The 18,867-nt window shown below is 44.2% G+C and overlaps 1 protein-coding gene across 1 annotated transcript in view; it reads left to right on the top strand.

Moving 5' to 3' along the window:
• FOXO3 (forkhead box O3) overlaps positions 1 to 18,867 on the top strand; it is an 87,599-nt gene that overhangs the window by 62,284 nt on the left and 6,448 nt on the right. The window contains exon 2 of the mRNA XM_015620523.1: positions 8,433 to 9,867. Coding sequence (XP_015476009.1) covers positions 8,433 to 9,833 — 1,401 coding nt within the window. The 3' untranslated portion in view covers positions 9,834 to 9,867. The remainder of the gene's footprint in view (positions 1 to 8,432; positions 9,868 to 18,867) is intronic.

Below are 18,867 nucleotides of genomic sequence, written 5' to 3'. Positions count from 1 at the left end.
ACTAAGCCATGACCGCAAAAGATTTCAAAAAATAAAGATTTATAATAGGTGATTCAGCAGTGAGAGGCTTTTGTGATCTTCCATGGGAAGCTACTATTTTTAGTGAATTATTATAAGCAGTAGCATCACTCACATTTATTTATAAAGGCATGAAAGAACGCCCATACGTGTTTCTAAATAGTCAATGTATAGTAACAGCCATATGCTGAGAATGAGTAAAAATAGAATTGAGCACTCTGGCTTCCACAATGGTGCGTGAGAGTTGTGCTGGAATCTTTGCATCTAAGAAATGAAAAACACAGGCTTTTTTTTTTTTTTTTTCCCCTCTAGATCTTCTTTCTAGCAATACAAACCCAAAGCTTTCATGGTGAAAGTCTGACTTGCAGTAAAATTGCATTGTTTTCATTGAGGTATAACTGGGTGACCACTGAGGTTTGGGAGGACTCTTCCTGTAGTTTCAGCAGCTGGTGGATTGGGGCTGTGCTGAGTGTTCAGGTTGATTAGTTGTGTGTGCCTGTACTTCTCTGAGGGCTCTGTGGCGTGAAGGAGAAATGCAGTGATGCTGTGCTGAAGGAACTCCACAAATAAAGCATGGTTTTATTTCCAAAGTTCCTACAGTGGAAACACTTGAAATGCTGGGGCTTGCCATTGAGAAACAATAGGAGAAAAGAAAGATGTTATCTGCTGCTGATACCACTCCTGAACAGAAATGACAACTATTTTGCTCTAGCTTTGCAAAGACCCAGCCCTGTGTGTCCATTGCAGCCTTTTTGTATGCAGTTCCTTGGGTTTAAGTTCAATAAGGGGCAACATCTCCCATTTTCTTGCTGACTGTTCGTGTCCCAGTCAAGCCTGTGTTGAGTTGCCTTGAGATTTCACCTTACAAGAGCAATGCCTCGCAGTAAATTCTTGCTCTTAATTAAGTTAAGTCCTTTTACCTAAATCACCTGTGTTTTTGGGTATTGGGCAGCCACAATGAAGCGGGTGGAAGGGATTGGAAAAGGTGCCACTTGACAAAGGTGCCCTAGCAACCTCTCAGTGGCAGTGCCTGCCTCCTGATTCCCAAATCCTATTATAATGTGTAAAAGCATTGCCATAGCATGCAGAGGATAACACTTTACTTTTTAGGGGACTTCCTATAGCCAAGGGTGCTGAGGTACCTGGCTCCTGACACTGGGAGGGGTTGCTGGAGAGCCTGACCTTCCCTGTTCCACAGCTGCATTAAAGTATCATCATTTTCCTTGCACTCTGCTTCTCATCTCCCAACACCCAGTGTAAATGACAACCAGCATGCTGTACTCACAGCAAAACAAATGTTATTTATTAGAGTCCTCATGTGGTCAGAGCGTATCTGACTGTAAAATAACTGGAGATTTTTCTGCTAACTGGAAGCATGGTGCTCTGAGGCAATTTCCAGGCAGTGTGTATTTTCAGCTAAGTTTTATTTACGTCAGCGTAGCAATTTGCAATATCACTGTTTGCAAAGAGTGAGGCAGTGGTTGTTTTAACTAGAATGATTTTTTTTTTTAGCTTTCCTTACTAATTTTTTTTTTTTTTTTTTTTTTTTTTTTTAGGAAAAACTTTCAAGTCATGACTCAATTCCCATAGGTCCATGCTTTGAGATGCTTTCCTTTTTAAAGAGGAGGGAATAAACCCCCTTTAGCGAGGTCGCTCGCTGCCTGCCCTCGTGGCCAGCGCAGCTGGGGAAGCGTGGTGTGCGTGTCAGGGAGGATTTGTTTTCCCTGTGCTAATCACTTTCTCCTGTTGTAATTTGGCACGGCGTGGTGCCCTGTGTGCAGGACGGAGGCAGATCCGTGTTCTGCTCTCCGATCCAAGCCAGCACATTTCAGGGGATGAACCTTTTCTGGGCTTACTGTTCTCCCAAGGAGTTTAAATCCCTCAAGGCTCTACTCTCCTGGGGTGGGGGACAATGGGCAGAGGTGCAGGCAGAGCTAATCACAGTGGAGGCTTCTTCTGGTGTTCTTCCCTACCACCAAGGTTGGAAAACTCCTTTGAAGAGAGGATGAGAAGGGGAAAAAAACACAGAGCCACCTTTCAGATGCTGAGCTGACTTTCTTAAATCTGTGGACTTATATTTTTTTTTCCCCTTTTCCTGAAGGAGGGCTGAGCCTTTGTCACCCCACATATTCAGGAGTGTGAGGATAGTGCCTTTGCCATCTGGGTATGAAGGGGTGTACCCTGCAGGACTCTGGTGTGCTCTGGCTGCCTGCTTCTGCTGAACAGCTGGTGGGATTTTTGGGAGCTGCCTTGGGCAGATGATACCAAACATCAGGCATCAAAACTACACTGGGTGTCAGAAAAGATTTCTTTTTCTGTGTGTAATTGTCTTAATGCTTTTTTTTTTGTCCCTGCAGCTTCCATAATTTAGGGAAAATGTAACAATCTGGAAGACATAATATTTGGTTTGATATGGAAAAAGAGGTATATCAGGACAACATGGCTGGATAGATAATTGTGGGAGAACTCTATGTTTTAGTTCTTGCTTTTTCTATATCTGCAGAGCAGACTTACTACTTTATTAAATTATATACATTTTTCTGGTTTGCAAAAACTCATGGGAAAGAGGAAGAAATTCTGAGACCTCTTTGGGATTTCAAAGTTCTTTGAGAAGAGTAGTACTGCAGCCTTATGGAGCTAGGCAACAAGGGACTGTATGGAACCAGTAGCTGGGTACTTCCCAAAGATCAGCTTCCCTAGGCTTGCAAATCCCTTTCACCAGGGACTCCTATGTGTACATGCACACAACTGGCAGCTTTAGCCACTGCATCTGTTGTCTTGTTTAGTTGCAACTGAATCTCCTTGAGGACATTAAAACAAACAAAACGTAAGACATGCGAAATGTAAAATGTGATTGTCCCACTCTGCTCTGCACTGATGCAGCATCCACTTTAGTCCTGTGTGCAGTTTTGGGTACCACAGACATTGAGTTATTAGAGAGTGTCCGAAGAAGGGCCACAAGGATGGGGAAGGGCCTTGAGGAGAAGCCATATGAGGAGCGCTGAGGTCACTTGAGATAATAATAAAAATAAAAAGAGACTGAGGGGAGACCTCATTGCAGTCTGCAACTTTCTCCTGTGAGGAGGAGAGGGTACTGATCTCTTCTTTGTGTTGACCAGTGACAGGACCCAAGAGAAGGGCAGGAAGCTGTGCCAGGGGGGGGATAGGCTGAATATCAGGAAAAGGTTTTTCACCCAGAGGGTGGTTGGGCTCTCCAGGTAAGTGGTCACAGCCTCACTTGTCCGAGTTCAAGTGTGGACAATGGTCTCAGGCACATGGTGTGACTCTTGGGGTTTCCTGTGCTGGGAATTGGACTTGATGATTCTGATGTGTCCCTTCCAGTTCAACATATTCTGTGATTCTGTGATTCTTTGATTCTATGAAAACTGGTAGTTGAAGCAGGTTTTGAGTTACTTGATGAGAAGTCACAGACGCTGGTGTCGACAGGTGGGCAAAATGTGTTGAATTGTTAACAGACTCCGGTTTCATCAGCCATTGAATGCAAAAAAAGTACAGTTTTCTTAAAGAAAATATTCTTTTGGTGGAAGCTGCCTCTAGGAGCGTTCATACCAAATGAGATTTGTATGACAACATTTTGAGCAAGATGATGTAACTTGAAAATTAAAATTCAAGTGAGCAAGCAGAGCCATAGAGAAGCTGGACTCCCTCTCTTCAGCTGGAGACTGATAAGCTGGAGTTATTTTCATGACTTCTTTTCAGTGGGATTAGATCTGATGCCTTTCTCTACTGTGTGGCCACCAGACAACTTCATATGGTGAAGTAAAAACATTGTATATGTTAATACAGGATAAAATAAAGTGTAATTCTCCCAAGTAAGCATTAGCAGCATTTATGGGTCTGCAGATAGTGTTTGTTTTTCTCCCACCATGTCTTAATATCCCACTTGTTAAACTACTGCTTTTGGTTTTTAGCCCTAACTTTTAGGAGCCTGTATCTGAAATAGCAAATTTGCTACTCAGTACAAAATACTGAAAGAAAAACAGACCAGTGTGTAACTTGGACTTGTCAGCCACCAGCTGCACCTCATCTTGCTAATCTTTAGGCCTTTTATTTTTTTAAAAAGAAAAAAAAAAGCAAAAAAAAAAAAAAAAGCAGGGACTTTTAAGAGTTAAGTTACACAACTCTCATTTTATTTTTAAAGCGAGTGGATTCCTTGTTGCGTTGTCGAGGATGATAAATTGATACCACATGTTGCTTCCAGACAAAAAAGACTCTGTACTGCAGTGGAAGCACTTGCAGCTGGTGTCTGAGTTAGTGGACAGGCTCCACAAGGTAAACATGGCTTGGGAAGAGGCTGAAATGGGCACAGGGAGGGGGAATTTTCTCCATTTTAAAAGCTCAAGCATTTGCTGCTGTTGTCTGACTGGGTCTGAGTGTTGAAATAACACGTCCCAGCCTCCTTGGGAGACTCATTCAGTTGTTTGTATCAAATTAGGGATACGGCGCATTGGAAATGTTTGTGTCCTCTCTGTCAGCTTGCCTGTTTGCAGTCTTATCAAAATATTGAGAGAGACTCATGTAATTAGGACACGGTAGCTGATCTCAGGGGATTTTCTTGCAAGGAAAATGTAGCTGGAGGAGTATTAACCGAATAAAACACGGTGCAGTGGATCAACATTTATCGCTGAGAGCATGTCCCTGAGTTTGGGAAAGTGGTATAAGCCCTGGTGTTGCTGCCCTGGCTGTTCTGGGCACCCAGCTCACCCCTTCTGCTGGTGCCATCAGCCTAAGCCAAGGGAGGACAGCAGCACTGCATGCACGTGGCACTGCTCACACCAGTTCTGGCCGGTCTCATGTGTTCCTCTGCCCTCAGTCTTCCTTGTCTCCAGGGACCATCCCTCCCCTTGCAGGACCATTTTCAAAGGGGACTTCAACCCAGCTGGTCTGGCCTCAGGGCAGTACATGATGCTCTTGATGTTATCTGCAGGATTATCAGTCTTGTGGCGTTCAGTAGAGCCACAACATTCTTCGAGTCCAGTATAAATGATAACACTAATAAAGGGAGGAGCTCATCATATTTCTTTTTCTGCTCTGCTTGAGTACAGTCCATATGTTGTACCCATCGGTGGTATCTGAGCTGTCTGCAGCCTGGCCAGCATCTATCCCATCTACATATGGTCTCCAGGACAGATGATGGAAGTTCCTTTATGGGTCTTTTAAAGTTTCTCATTGCATTTTGGCATGGAAAAATGTGTTAAGTTTCCATCATCATGGCCTAATTCATCTCCCACATCAGTCAAATTCCCATTAATTTCATCGGCAGTGGGTTCAAATGATAAACTGTATTTTTTTTGCTTCTCTGCCTCCTTTGTGGTTTGTTGAATGGTCATATATTAGTTATGCATATGGTTGTGAGCAACGATTGTCCCTATATACTTTCCTATCTTTTAAGCAGATGGGAATATTTTTTGACAGCTCAGAAAACAGGTAGAAAATACAGTTATTTCAATCCAGATTTCTACCTGGTAGCACAGTGCAACAGCCTTTACTGATGTGAGTTGCCAATCCTGGTGGCTTCTGTAGCAAAACTTGCATGAGAAAGGATAATAGGATCCAGCCCTAATTTGATTTGGCAGGGCATCCAACAGAAGGAGAAACCAAAAAACTCAGGTACTGTTGCTGAAGAGGTCAGTGGGGGAGGTTATGTGAAAGAAGTGGGTTTTAAGGCAATGTTTTAACAGAGGGTGGAGATGGGGTACACAAAAATAAATTAGCCCATAATTATGCTTAAGAAAATCTTCCTGCAGAAGAAAAGCAAAGAAAAACAGAAGTAGGATTTTAAGTGGCATAGTGCTTAATGTAAAGGAAAACAAACTGCTTGGATTTTTTATAACCACCAATTTTCAATGCAGAAGGATTATTACATTCTTTTATTATTTGTGTAAAACCGACACTGAGCAAAAAGATATAATAACAAGAAAATTACAAATGTGCACACACATATCCACACATGCAGGAGTCCTCATTCTGAAAGGTGCCTCAGTCTCACAATTTTACCATTTAGGTTTTTTCATGGTTTTAGGCCAAATACTTTCATACTACGAATACCAGCAGCAGAAATAAGCCCTTTTATCAGAACACTATAGGCTGAAAACTGTTAGCTGCTGGCACTTTGGCTGAGTGTTTTTATATCTGAAACTGTGCATGGCACACTGCATATGCCACCTCAGGTGTTTCTCCTCTCTAAGATTTGCTTTTCATTAGCAAGAGTCATGATGCCATGTATTCTTATACCCAGCATTTTTAGGTGGGGAACAGCATGGTTCCTATGGCTTTTTAAAGCCTGGTGTGGAATTTGCATGGAGAAATCCCTATGCAAATGTTCTTACAAGTGGTTGTCCATGTAAGTAATAGGGAGTGAGGGTGAGAGCTACCTGCAGAGATGCAGTACAAGCTGAAGTATCAATAAGGGTTATTTAAAAAAAAACAACATCAGTTCTCCAGCCATTTTACAGGGAGAAACCCGAGGAAGTAAGGAGTGGTGCCTAGTTATTAGAAGTTAAACTGTTGCCAGACTCAAAATATGGTTAAAACGTCATCAGCTGAACAATAAAAAGCTTTTTCCCTCGTTAGACTGAAGAACTATTATGGTGCAACTCAATCCACCATATTTTGATGGCATGATAGTCCCTCAGAAATGGACATGTTTATAGCTGAGGCACTGACCCAAACTTCTCTTGAGCATGTCAGCAAAGTCTGTTCAGCTGCTTTGTGTAAATTGTTTAAAACATAACAGTTGCTGTTTTGAAGCATGGTCCATATGATTTCTCTTTTCATTAAGTGATAATCACAACCATGTCTGCTGTCTGCATGCAAGAACTTCAGGCATGAAGTTTCCGTTTCACAATCTGACAAAAAACACAATGCTCAACAGTGGGGAAAGAAAGGCATTTTATACTGAAAAGAATTGTTTCTAAAAATGCTGGGCTGTGCTTCTTTATATATATCTCCAGTTTATTTATGTCAAGGATCCGTTTTTCCTAAGGATGCAAATATTGAGGTGCTGGTGAATGATTTGTTGATTGATTTATTCTTTGCCCATTCAAATCTGGAGTTTCTTCAGTGTTTTGTAAACAAAGGGCACTTGTTCTAAATGGTTTGATTGTGGTATGGTCTTGCTGACTGTGTTTTTAAGAGATGTTGATAGGACAAATACGATTTTATCCTTTTCATAGATACACCTGGCAATTGCCAAAATTCAAGAAAAAAGAGCTCTGGACTCTTTAAGCTTAGAGGAATAGCACAAGGAGTTTTTCAAAGGACTATGGGATAGCTCCAAAAATCTTTTGACTTCCACATAGGAAAAAAATGTTGGTTTATCAAACCTGGAAGCATTCACACTAACAAATACTATTTCCTTTCCCTTTCTTTGATCTGTATTTCAAGCACAAGATCAGCAGGATGAGTGGAGTGTGATTTTAATCTCAGTTATTTTGGTTTAAAGCTGGTGCCGCTTCTCTGGGGGTACTGTGGGCTGGTTTTCTCAGGCTCTTTCTGATTTTGAGGTGATGATCATTGGTTTGAGCCGAGGTGGTGTTTGGGCAGTTGGATGTGCTGACAAGTGCAAGCAGATAGGATGCAAGAGCAGGCTGTGTGCAGGCTCCCCTGAGAGCCCTGTGTTTCATAGCATCCTGTACAGCACGGAGTATCCGGCTGTGTACAGCAGCTTTATAGGGCTCTGTATCCAGCAGCTTACGGGGACAGGGATATCGTTGCATACTGTGTCACATCACGTTCTGAAGACTGTGAGGATACTATAGCGGGGGGACAGCTGGCCAGCTACTGCCGTATGGGCATAATTCTGGTTCCTCTAATCAAGAGAGAAAGTACAGCTTAGTCATGCACAGAGTGCCTGTGGGAGAGGAGCAACAGCACATGCAGTTTTCTCAGGAATTATTATAACAAATATATAGCACACGTGCCCATGAAGAATGAAAAAGACATTTGCAGAGGCTGCGATGATTGTGACTACCCCTCCAGCCAGATTTTTGCTATGCCTTTGCAGTTTTTATTTCAAGGAACTGATGGCAAGATTACTGATAGTAATAGTTTGTCCTGAGTCAAAAGTAAGGGAGAAACATCCAGCTCCTTTCTGGCAGGAATGTCACGCTCCTTTTCCTAGGATGAAACTTTTAGGGGTGTAGAGATGGGGACAAGGAATGCACAGCTAGTGCAAGCATGGGGCTTTTTTTGGGACAGGCCGCTGCCATGCTGCACTCACACTCCAGCCCTCCCATATCCAGCACGAGAGAAATTCACAGAGATGTCCAGGAGGGTCCAATGATTTTGTCCATGTTGCTGTTATCAGGGGATGTTGGTTTAATGATTGAGATTTGGGTTGTAAAAGAAGTGGGATGCCAGTCTTGACGTTCTGTTTTGTTCCTTTCCTGCAGAATTCGATCCGGCACAACTTGTCGCTCCACAGCCGATTTGTCAGGGTGCAGAATGAAGGCACCGGGAAAAGCTCTTGGTGGATGATCAATCCAGATGGTGGAAAAGGCGGCAAGGCGCCCCGGAGACGCGCCGTGTCAATGGACAACAGCAACAAGTACACCAAGAGCAGAGGGCGAGCGGCAAAGAAAAAGGCAGCCCTGCAGACAGCCCAGGAGACGAGTGAGGATAGCCCTTCCCAGCTCTCCAAGTGGCCAGGGAGTCCCACCTCCCGCAGCAGCGATGAGCTGGATGCGTGGACAGATTTTCGCTCCCGTACAAATTCAAACGCCAGTACGATCAGTGGCCGCTTGTCACCAATTTTGGCAAGCACCGAGCTCGATGATGTTCAAGATGACGATGCTCCACTTTCTCCCATGTTGTACAGTAGTCCATCAAGCTTGTCCCCATCGGTAAACAAACCATGTACTGTGGAGTTGCCTAGGTTGACTGATATGGCTGGGACAATGAACTTGAATGATGGTCTGACTGATAACCTCATGGATGATCTCTTGGACAATATAACACTCCCTTCCTCCCAGCAGTCACCCACAGGAGGGATAATGCAGAGAAGCTCCAGTTTTCCTTATGGTTCCAAAGGTTCAGGGCTGGGCTCCCCGTCAAGTAGTTTCAACAACGCTGTGTTTGGGCCGTCATCCCTGAATTCCCTCCGCCAGTCACCCATGCAGACAATTCAGGAGAACAAGCAGGCCACCTTCTCTTCCATTTCTCATTACAACAACCAGACGCTGCAGGATCTCCTCACCTCTGATGCGCTTAGTCACAGCGACGTCATGATGACACAGTCTGACCCACTCATGTCACAAGCCAGCACAGCTGTGTCCGCCCAGAATTCCCGCAGGAATATAATGCTCCGCAGCGACCCCATGATGTCGTTTGCCGCGCAGTCCAGCCAGGGCGGTCTGGTCAACCAGAACCTGTCCCATCACCAGCACCAGTCCCACAACTCCTCTCTTAGTGGCAGCCGTGCCTTGTCCAATTCCATCAGTAACATAGGCTTGAGTGACTCCAGCAGCTTGGGATCCACCAAACATCAGCAGTCACCTGTCAATCAGTCTATGCAAACACTTTCTGACCCGCTGTCAGGCTCCTCTTTGTACTCCTCTAGCGTGAGCCTCCCGGTCATGGGACATGAGAAATTCCCGAGTGACTTGGACCTGGATATTTTCAATGGGAGCCTGGAGTGTGACATGGAGTCCATTATCCGCAGTGAACTCATGGATGCCGATGGGCTGGATTTTAACTTTGATTCCCTCATCTCAGCTCAGAACGTTGTCAGTCTGAATGTGGGGAACTTCACTGGTGCTAAACAGGCTTCATCACAGAGTTGGGTACCAGGCTGAAGGATCTTTGAGAACAGGGAAAACGGGCAAACAGGTCAGTGCCCCATAGATGTGGTAAAATAATTGGTTCCTTAGTTTTATTGGAGTTTGCACCAAACCATTAATAGTTAGTGCACACTAATAATAGTAATTTCGCTTGTGATGGCTTGCTGTGTGTTGGTATGCAACAGGCACAACCAAGAAACGTGGAGGTGTGGAGGGAAACGAGGCTAAGCTATAAAAGCTGCTCGACTGCAACATTGTCAGCACGCATCTGGTGCTCAGCGCCCTTCTTAATTTAGGCAGGAGAAATGTTAATGACAAATCAGGCAAACCAAGGTGGAATATTTGTGGCTTTTAGGAATCGCAGAGCTCTAACTCGTCTTCTTTGAAGTCACAACAGATGGATTATTTCTTGCAGCCAATGCCATGTGTAGCCAAGCTGTTTTACACAGGGATGGGGCAAGGGGCTCTGCAGTCAGTGGAGCAGTGTTGCTGTGGGGGTAGAGGAAGAGTGTCTTTGCAAGATCAGAGGACCCACTGGGGATCAGGTGTGTGGGACAGATCTGGACAGGATCAGACTTGTGCTGCTGCTTTGCAACACTAGCAAAGTTGTTTGGGTTTGCTTTTTCATAAAATTGTATTTCTTGGCCAAGAAAAGGTATCAAACAGAGGAATTATACATTGGTGGGATCCTTGTCTCAGGAATATCCTGCCCTATTTAAGTTTTAAATATGCAATAACTGTTGTCCTCCTCCCCCCACCCCTGAATGGGGTAGGTATCTTTTTCCTTTGGACTCCTCCAAGAGAGTATCTGTAGATTTGGGTTCTGACATAGGTGTTTTTTAAATGTTAACTTCTTCAGATTATTTTTTTTCAAGATTGATATGGTTTTTTCCACTGCTTATTTTCCACAGTTGGCGACTTGTAATCATTGTTTCTGTGATCCTTTTGTGATTCTGCAGGATCCTGCCCATACCTCTGCCTCCTCACACATATTCCCTGACTCATAGGGCAGGTGCCACATAAAATACCCTTTCTCCTTTGTTTAGTTATTAGTATAAGGGAGTAAATTTCAAAATGTAGTAGGATAAAAGGTTAACTATAAATTATTGAAAGTGTTCTATTAACTTCAGAATAGTATGTAGAGCATCTCAGTGGTGAGGTTAAATGATACATTCATTCAGTTTACAGCTTACTTCCAGTTTTCTTATTTTCCAGCTGAAGGACGCAAAGAAGGAGTCAGTGTCCTTTGACTTGACAGTGCATAATTTGCCCCTTTCATCTTTAATTGCATTTTCATTCACTGTTTCACAGTTAGATATTCAAGGGGAAGCTGTGTGGTAGGTGAGCAGCAGTGGTGAAGCTCGAGAATGTTTTCCTGTTTCCTGTGTGTACAGAGCACCCCAGGAGACGTGCTGTGATCTGCTCACTGTTAGGGAGAACGGGGCTGCACGGGCGTCCTCCTTTCAGTCAATCTGCAAAGCTGCTGTGTTCCAATGGAGTGGTTGGTGTGCACAGTCCTTTCACTGTCAGTGGAAGGATTTCCTCTGGTTCTTGGACATCTTCTCGCTTTTAGCAAGAGCATTGCAGTGCACAGCCAGGAGACGGGCTGCAGAGAAGGGTTGTAGAGGATGCTGCATCCCACAGACCCTGAATAAGGCAACAACTCAGCAAGGCCAGGGCCACGCATGAGTTTTGGGCTTTCTTCAGTACTGGAGAATTTAGGGAAAAGAAAGGGAGGAAAAAAAGAGAATTGATTCAAGGATGAGGAAGCAAAAATTCACAGAAGGTCATGCTTGCTGACCAGTTCTTTCTTCCTTCAGGTGCATGAATTGCTTGGATTTAAAAACCATCTTTGCATGATGTAAAAAAGAAAAGGCTTTAGGAACTTTATTGCTGTGCAACATCCAGCAGTACAATCTGTCAAATGGGGCCTGAAGAATAGATTTATTGACAGTTTTGCTTGACACAGGCAAATAGGGCAGTCTCCTGCTTCCATAGCTTCACGTGCTGCATGTAGGTAGCGGCTGCTGCAGGGAGAATTGTGTGGGCAGCGTGGAGGAGACACAGCACCCCACCTCCTCACTCATGCTCCTTGCCGCCTCTTCACCCCAGCCTCTGGCATCCACGGAAAGCATAGCTGCCGTGATCCTTTTCAGGCTGCTCTCTCCGAATAAAGGAACTGACACATCTGTGTGAGCATAGTTTCATTGCAGAGGACAGATTTATTAACAAGACAGCTCTCCTCGGTGGATTACTGTCCAGTCATCTGTGGAAGCCGCTCTCCCTCTCCCTGACAAGTGGACCGGCTGCTGCGGGGTGCCTCCGGTATCAGGTGCAAGCGCAGATGATTTCTGCTGAGCTGGTTCATCATGCACCCTTCCTCATCTGTTAAGCAGCGCTGTTTGAGAGTTTGCCTCCCTGTGAGCATCTCATGTTTGGATAGGGGCTTCTCGCATGACATCAGATGCAGTTGTTCTGAATTGCTTTTCTTGGTTACTTCTTCACTGCAGCAATAGGGATCCCTGAATTAAAATCTTCTTTCAGCAGGGTTCATGACCCCAGTAATGAATCTTTACAAGCCCAAAGACTGGGGGATGCTTTCGGCAGAACAGCCTGGCAATTGCTTATGCTAAATCCGTTTCACAAGGGTAGCCAGGTGTGTTTTGTAGGCAAGCAAAAGCAGTTACAATGGATTATTGGCATACCTAGGAAGGAATAGTAAGGATTGTGTTTTGTATTAAAAATTAGAGAAACACTGGAGTCAGTTTTCAGGAAGAAAAGAAAGAAGGCAAATACGCAGGTATTTAATTTATACATACTTAGTTATAGAGGGAGGTTTACTTTGGAAGAAAATCAACTACAATTTCTTCATAGGGAAATTAAAAAACCCTGCAGGAGATGCCACTGTTGCAGGTTTAGTGGCTGTGCACATTTGCTGCACACAAGCCTGTGCATGGCCCCTACAAAGAACCCTGCCCAGTCCCACCCCACCAACCTGTGCCCATGAGGCTGCCCAGGCCCAGCCTTTCAGGGGGCCCTCATTGAGGCATACAAATGAATTTGGGTTTGGTTTGGGTATTTTTCTCTTACAAGAAGGAGTGGAGAAAATCTGTATTTGTTTTATTCACTCAGCCATAACTTTTTCCTCTTACACTGCTTGGGGCCTCTGTTCCTCTATCTCTACCTTCTTTCCAAAAGCACTGGATAATCCCCTCCGCCCACTCAGATAATCATCACCTTGGTATTTCAGTGGTTTAGCAATAAATAAAGACATTGCTATTCCCTCATCTGTCTCTAGAATACCTTTTATTTTGAAATTAATAGGTCCTTCTCTCAGTCTGGGATTCCCACAACTCTGCACTTTGCTCCAGGGTCTGTCTCACCTGGGAAGTCCAAAGGCTTTTGCCAAAGAGTAATCCCAAAACAGAGCCAAGACTATTCAGGACATGTGCTGCTGCCTGGAAGGTCAGCAGCTGGTGAGCAGTTGCTGCATGGGCAAGCATTTTCTCCAGCATCAAAACCCATCCAAGAAGTTGCTTTTACCTGGATTGTTTTAGTGATCCAGTTTACAATGGCATCATGCAGGCAGCAAAGCTGGCAGGGTTGGGCATGGGGTGGAGAAAGGCTCAGCACGATCAGGGCAGGAACTTCTTGAGTCAGTGTCATAGTCTGAAAAACTCATCTAATGTGCATCTTCTGAAAGACATCTCAATGTGTCATTTATGAGGGTGCCTCTGGGTTTTAACAGAGCTGTGCTGGGCTCACATTGACTTATTTGAAAATTACATGTAAAACGCTTGACAGATCAGTTAAAATCACTCATTTTCCACTAGTATCACCTAGGTCCCACATCTTCTTATTGCAGAATACACAAGCTGCAAATAGCAACGTCATGTAGTGTTCACGCTTGATAATTAACATCTCTGGTGAAAAAAAATCTTAGGAAACCTAACAAAATGTTTGTTAGTCTTTCATTAGTCCGTATCAGCTTGGACTACTTGCCAGTTTGTTAATTGGTGTTCAGCCTGTGTTTCTGTGTACAGTTCATACTTAAGACAGATAGGTCTGAGGGTGACTTCATGTTTACAACACCATCTTAAAAGTGAAAATAGGTGCTCAAAGATCTCCATTTGGATGGAGTTTTGAATCAGAGAGCTCTGTACAGTTTACCACAAAGAAGATGATTTTTGATTTCTGCCAGAAGACTTCTACCCATGAATGCTGAATTACTGGACCTCTTACCTGGTGATATGTGACTGCCTCAGGACCATAGCTGCACTTCCTTCTCTTTTATTTTCAAAAATGAGGTCTTAGGGATAGGGCTGCCAGGTTTGTTACAGAGCTAAGGTGGGGCTGTCTGCCTTTTAAAAATCTAAAGGAAATTCAAGAGCAGCACATTCTTCTGTTCCATTTCTAGGAGGCTAGTGGTTAAGGTGGTGCCACTTGTAACATTTAAATGTTGTTTCTGCTAGCCTAAGTTTTGAAAGGTGGTTTTGTGACTAGCTGAACTCCACACGTGCCAAGTTTAGTCTTTGAACAAAAATATCTGTGTAGAAAATGTATTTTGTGGGGAACAGGGATCACTTCAACTCCAAGGAGGGCCTGCCCTGAGCAGGCTCTTTGGTGGCTGGGGAACACGTCAGTGGCACAGGAACAAACTATACTCATGGCTGCTGGGGAGGAGGAGAGGGGAAATCTGGGAAAACCCCATTGGGACTGCCCCCCATGAAGTCCCACTAAAGCTCATCAAAGCCCTTAGCATACAGAGGCCAGTCCTGGGCTTGCAGGGATGCTGTGACTTTTGCTGTGTGAAGACAGCAGAAGCTGACACACAAACACAATGAATTGCTCACTCCCTCTGGGAGTAGGGCTTTTTTGTTCTGGTATGTTTTTAATATGGGTTTATTGTTTGGGGTTATATTAACCCAAGGAGAAGATCTGTTAAAACCAGGATTGCCTCCACAGGCTTGTGTTGTGAGTGTAAAGCAGCTGAAGCCAGGACAGCGGTCTTATCCTGTGGTTTGGGTGTTCTTCTCTTGGTGTTTTTTATAGATGTATTTTTTAGAACCTCATGCTTTGTCATGTGATTCAGCAGCAATAATTAGGCAGAAACTTGCTGTCCCTGCAGATGCTAAGATTACAGGATGACATACTCTCACCAGATGACAGCATAAACTGATATTTTTAGAACAGCCCACATCAACTGGTCTCCCCAGTGCTTTCCTCCTTGGATCAGCAGTGCACAGGTTTTGTTACGGAATGAGTCTTTGCAAATCGTCTGTCTCATGTGAATGAGCCATAATGATTGTTTAGAGCTGCAGATCAGTGTTGGTCCCTCGATATGTGGTTTGCCTGATAAGTGGGCTGGGTTACAGGTGGCTTTTCTTTGTTCATTCATTCCTTCCTTTGAGCCAGACTTTTAAATAGCCCCCGTGAAAGCATATTTTCTTGAAGAAGTGCGTAATAAGAACTCCTTTTTAGAAACATAGCGTCATGCAGCTGAGGAAAGGTCAGGATCTTCTTTTCATAGCAATTGGGCACTCAGCCCAGGTGATGAACTGACAGCTGGAGAGGTTTAAGTCTTGTGTTGATGACAGCCAAAAAGTACAGGTACCGTGTGGGAATGCGTGTTTGAATAGTACTGTGTGCCGATAGCCAGCCTTTCTGTCCTGGCATGGAGAAGGGGGATGAAGGAAGGAGCCACCCTGAGCTCCTGGTGCCAGTGGTGAAGGATCTCCAGCAGGATGTTCCCATCAGCAGCATCTCGGATCAAGTCCGGAGTGGTGTGTGGGGATGCTGACCCTGTTAAATCAGGTACCTGTGGATGAGTGGTGGGAATGCCCCGCTCTGGTCCAGTCTGCCGGAGCTGTTTAATCAGCTTTTCCACTCAGATTGCTGCACAGGCTGGCAGTTATTGGAGTCTGGCAGAGGAGACATCTGCTGAGCAGGAATTTGATGGGGGTGCTGCTCGGCAAGCGGAAGCTGCTGTGCAGCCATGACTGCCATTACTCCAGGAAAAAAGTTTTCCCAGATGATAGTGTGGAGGATGCCTTGTGCTTATGCACTTCTACAGCTGAGCTGAATGTCTTGCCCATTGTTTTTGCTTTATTCTGCCCACATCTCTTGGCTTTTATCTGTATACAAATGTAGATAAAATCTGGGTTTGAGGTAGGACCTTTCCTCTCTTGCCTTTTCTGCCACTTGTAAGTTATGATAGAAGATGTCCTGCCTTTTACCAACATGGTATTGGCCTCTCATTTTCAACCTACCGCAGAGAAAAACAAGAAGATTCCATAGTGGAGAAGATGATTTTAAAATACACTTGGTACTTGGCAAAGAAAAAGAAGCTGTCTATGAGCACATTCAGAATTACAGGTACATAGCATGTTTCCATAGCACTATAAGCCCATAATTCAGGATGTCTCTAGCCATGCAGGTGCCTTTCACTCTAAAATGTGACTCTTTTTCTTCAGATTCAAAAATGCAAGCAAAATCCTTCTCTGGTCTTGCACAGGTGCAGTAGTTACACATCTTTTTGTGATCCACAGTAGACATCTCCTTCCCAGTGCTCCCAAGTACCTAAAAAAAGCACATTAATTCCAGCTGATGGGCTTTACCCCTAAAAAAAGATGTATTTTGTAAGTATTTTTTGCCTTCTTCCTCTTTTCCAGCAGCATCCTCCCTAACAAGGGCTGTGTTGAGTACCCAGGCTGATGTCTCTCAGTCATTGGCAGTGTAACCCATAACTGGCAGGATTTCCATCCCACTCCTTGGGCTCGTGAACAAAATACAGGGGATAAAACTGACCAAAAGGTTTTCAACTAAGAAACCTGTTGACCTTATGGAGAGAAACTATCCTGTATCTAAGCTCTCCTGTGTTGGCCAGGGCAGAGGATTAAATCCAGCGAGATGTGATGGTTCTCAACAGCAATTGTGTATCAAGAGTGTGCTTGGGCTCAGAGTTTCCTTTTCAACTGTAAAATGGGTAGAAGGGCCTTCACCCACCTTTGTGGGTAAAATTAAATGCCCAGAGAAGCAGTGGCTTCTCCTGTGCTGGAAATACTCCATACATGACAGGATCGTGAATAATCTAACCTAAGGCCCTGCCTTGAACAGAAAGTTGGACCAGATGATGCTGATCCCTTCCAGCCTGGACTTTTATATCATTCTGTAGACCAGTGGGATGTGAAAATAACCTGCTTATAAATAGTTATAGCAGCTCATTTCAGTTCTGGCCTTCTTTCCCAGGGAGCTGATACAGGATGAGAGGATGATCTGCTGTCTTAAGTTACATTTACTTCCAAAACACTTGGTGGTCTCCTATGGTTTGTAGTATTCCTTGGAAAAGAAGAGCAGCAACAGAAGGAAAAAGGACACTTTCGTGCTTTATGCACTTATGCAGCTGCAAGCACTGCAACCTTTTAGCTCCCGTAAGTCCTGGTTCTGTGCTGGCATTCTTCCTCTTTCCTCTTATTCTCTGTCACCCAGTTATGAGCTGGGAAAGACCTATTTTTATGAGCAGAATTTAAAGAGAAAAAGCAAAGTTGCAACATGCCTGAAAGTTCAGGAAATAAAGCCACATTAAGTTGCCACCTCTTTGGTTTTTTGTCCTTGGGCTTTGTCCCTAGCCTCAATGTTGTCCCTCAGCACAGGGCCATCCTAGTGCAGCGTGTGCTAAGCCTGTAGGGTGTCACTGTGGCATACCTGCTGTGGCATTGGGATTTCCAATTGTTATTGTGCTTGAAATATAAATCTCATGCTGTAGTTTTGTCATTACAGAAAGACTGGCCGCAGTAATTATCTTCCTTACTTGTTTTTAAACAAATTCTGTGTGTTTTCCAGTCTTTAGCTGTGAAACCTCAGGCAGAATATTAACTTGTAACCACACGTAATCAAGTCTTGCTTTTTGAGCCTACCCCCACTTTGGAGTAGGAGCTCTGTTGCTAGAGGCGATGACAAATTGAAGGGCAGAGGCACCAGAATGAATGCACATCTGTCACTAAAGGACACTCTTCCTTGAAAATGTTTGTATCCCAAGTGTCTCGACAGTAAAAGCAGTTACTGGGATTTCCTGTCCCTGGAGAGTTGTTGCAAAGTGGTACCCAGGGAGAATGCTTGTTTTACAGACCTCTAAAGGGTGATACTTTCCAAGATGAGATCTACTCAAGCCTTCCAGACAAATCAGGAGATCCATGTTAGGCTGTCATACAGAAGAGCTGTGTGTTGTTGGTGCAGATTCTCATCCCATAATCGTGTCAAGGAGCACATAGCTTTTCTTCCAACAGGAAACTTTATGTGCTGGTTGCTGGGTTGGCTCACTGATAAACCAGAGCATTGCCACGTCACCCTTTCTGTTCTGAAGAAATTTCCAGTGCTCCATAATTGGCACCATTGGGAATCAAAGGGAGAAAGCAATAGGTGGAAAATGATTCTTCAGAGCTGCTCTGATGGTGCACAAGCTGGTGTGGGGCTTGAGAGTCCAGTTCAGTGGTGGAATGATGTGAGACAGAGGTGAAGAAATGTTGTTGCTGGAGGGAAATCAGAACCAGTCAGCTTGGCCACAGAGTGAAATGAGAGAAACATTTGTAACTGGCCAGTAGTAAGGTAGAGGATGGGAGGGCAGAGGATAGGACAGAAGAAAGGGACATCTCATCTCATCTGCATGACTGTTTGCAAATCTTTGAGCAGGGCCTGTTGCAATAGGATCAGGGTAATGGTTTTAAACCAGAATAGGGTGGATTTAGATAAAATAAAAGGAAAATGTTTTTTACAATAAGGGTGGTAAAACACCACAACAGGTTGCCCAGTAAGTTGGTGAATGACCTATCCCTGAAACTGCTCAACACCAGGTTGAATGGGGCTCTGAGCAACCTGATCTAGTTGAAGATGTTCTTGCTCACTTCAGGGGGATTGGACTATACCATCACTGGACTATACCTGCCAGCCCAAGCAATTCTACGATTCCGTGATAAAAAAATCTGTGATAAAAAGTGGAGCACTTATTTCCCTGCATTGATCCAGTTTTCATCACTGTGGAGCAGCAGGCTGC

This window comes from Parus major, chromosome 3 (assembly GCF_001522545.3).
Source record: "Parus major isolate Abel chromosome 3, Parus_major1.1, whole genome shotgun sequence".
In the NCBI taxonomy this organism is placed as follows: domain Eukaryota; kingdom Metazoa; phylum Chordata; class Aves; order Passeriformes; family Paridae; genus Parus; species Parus major.
This window is presented reverse-complemented; position numbering and strand designations above follow the sequence as displayed.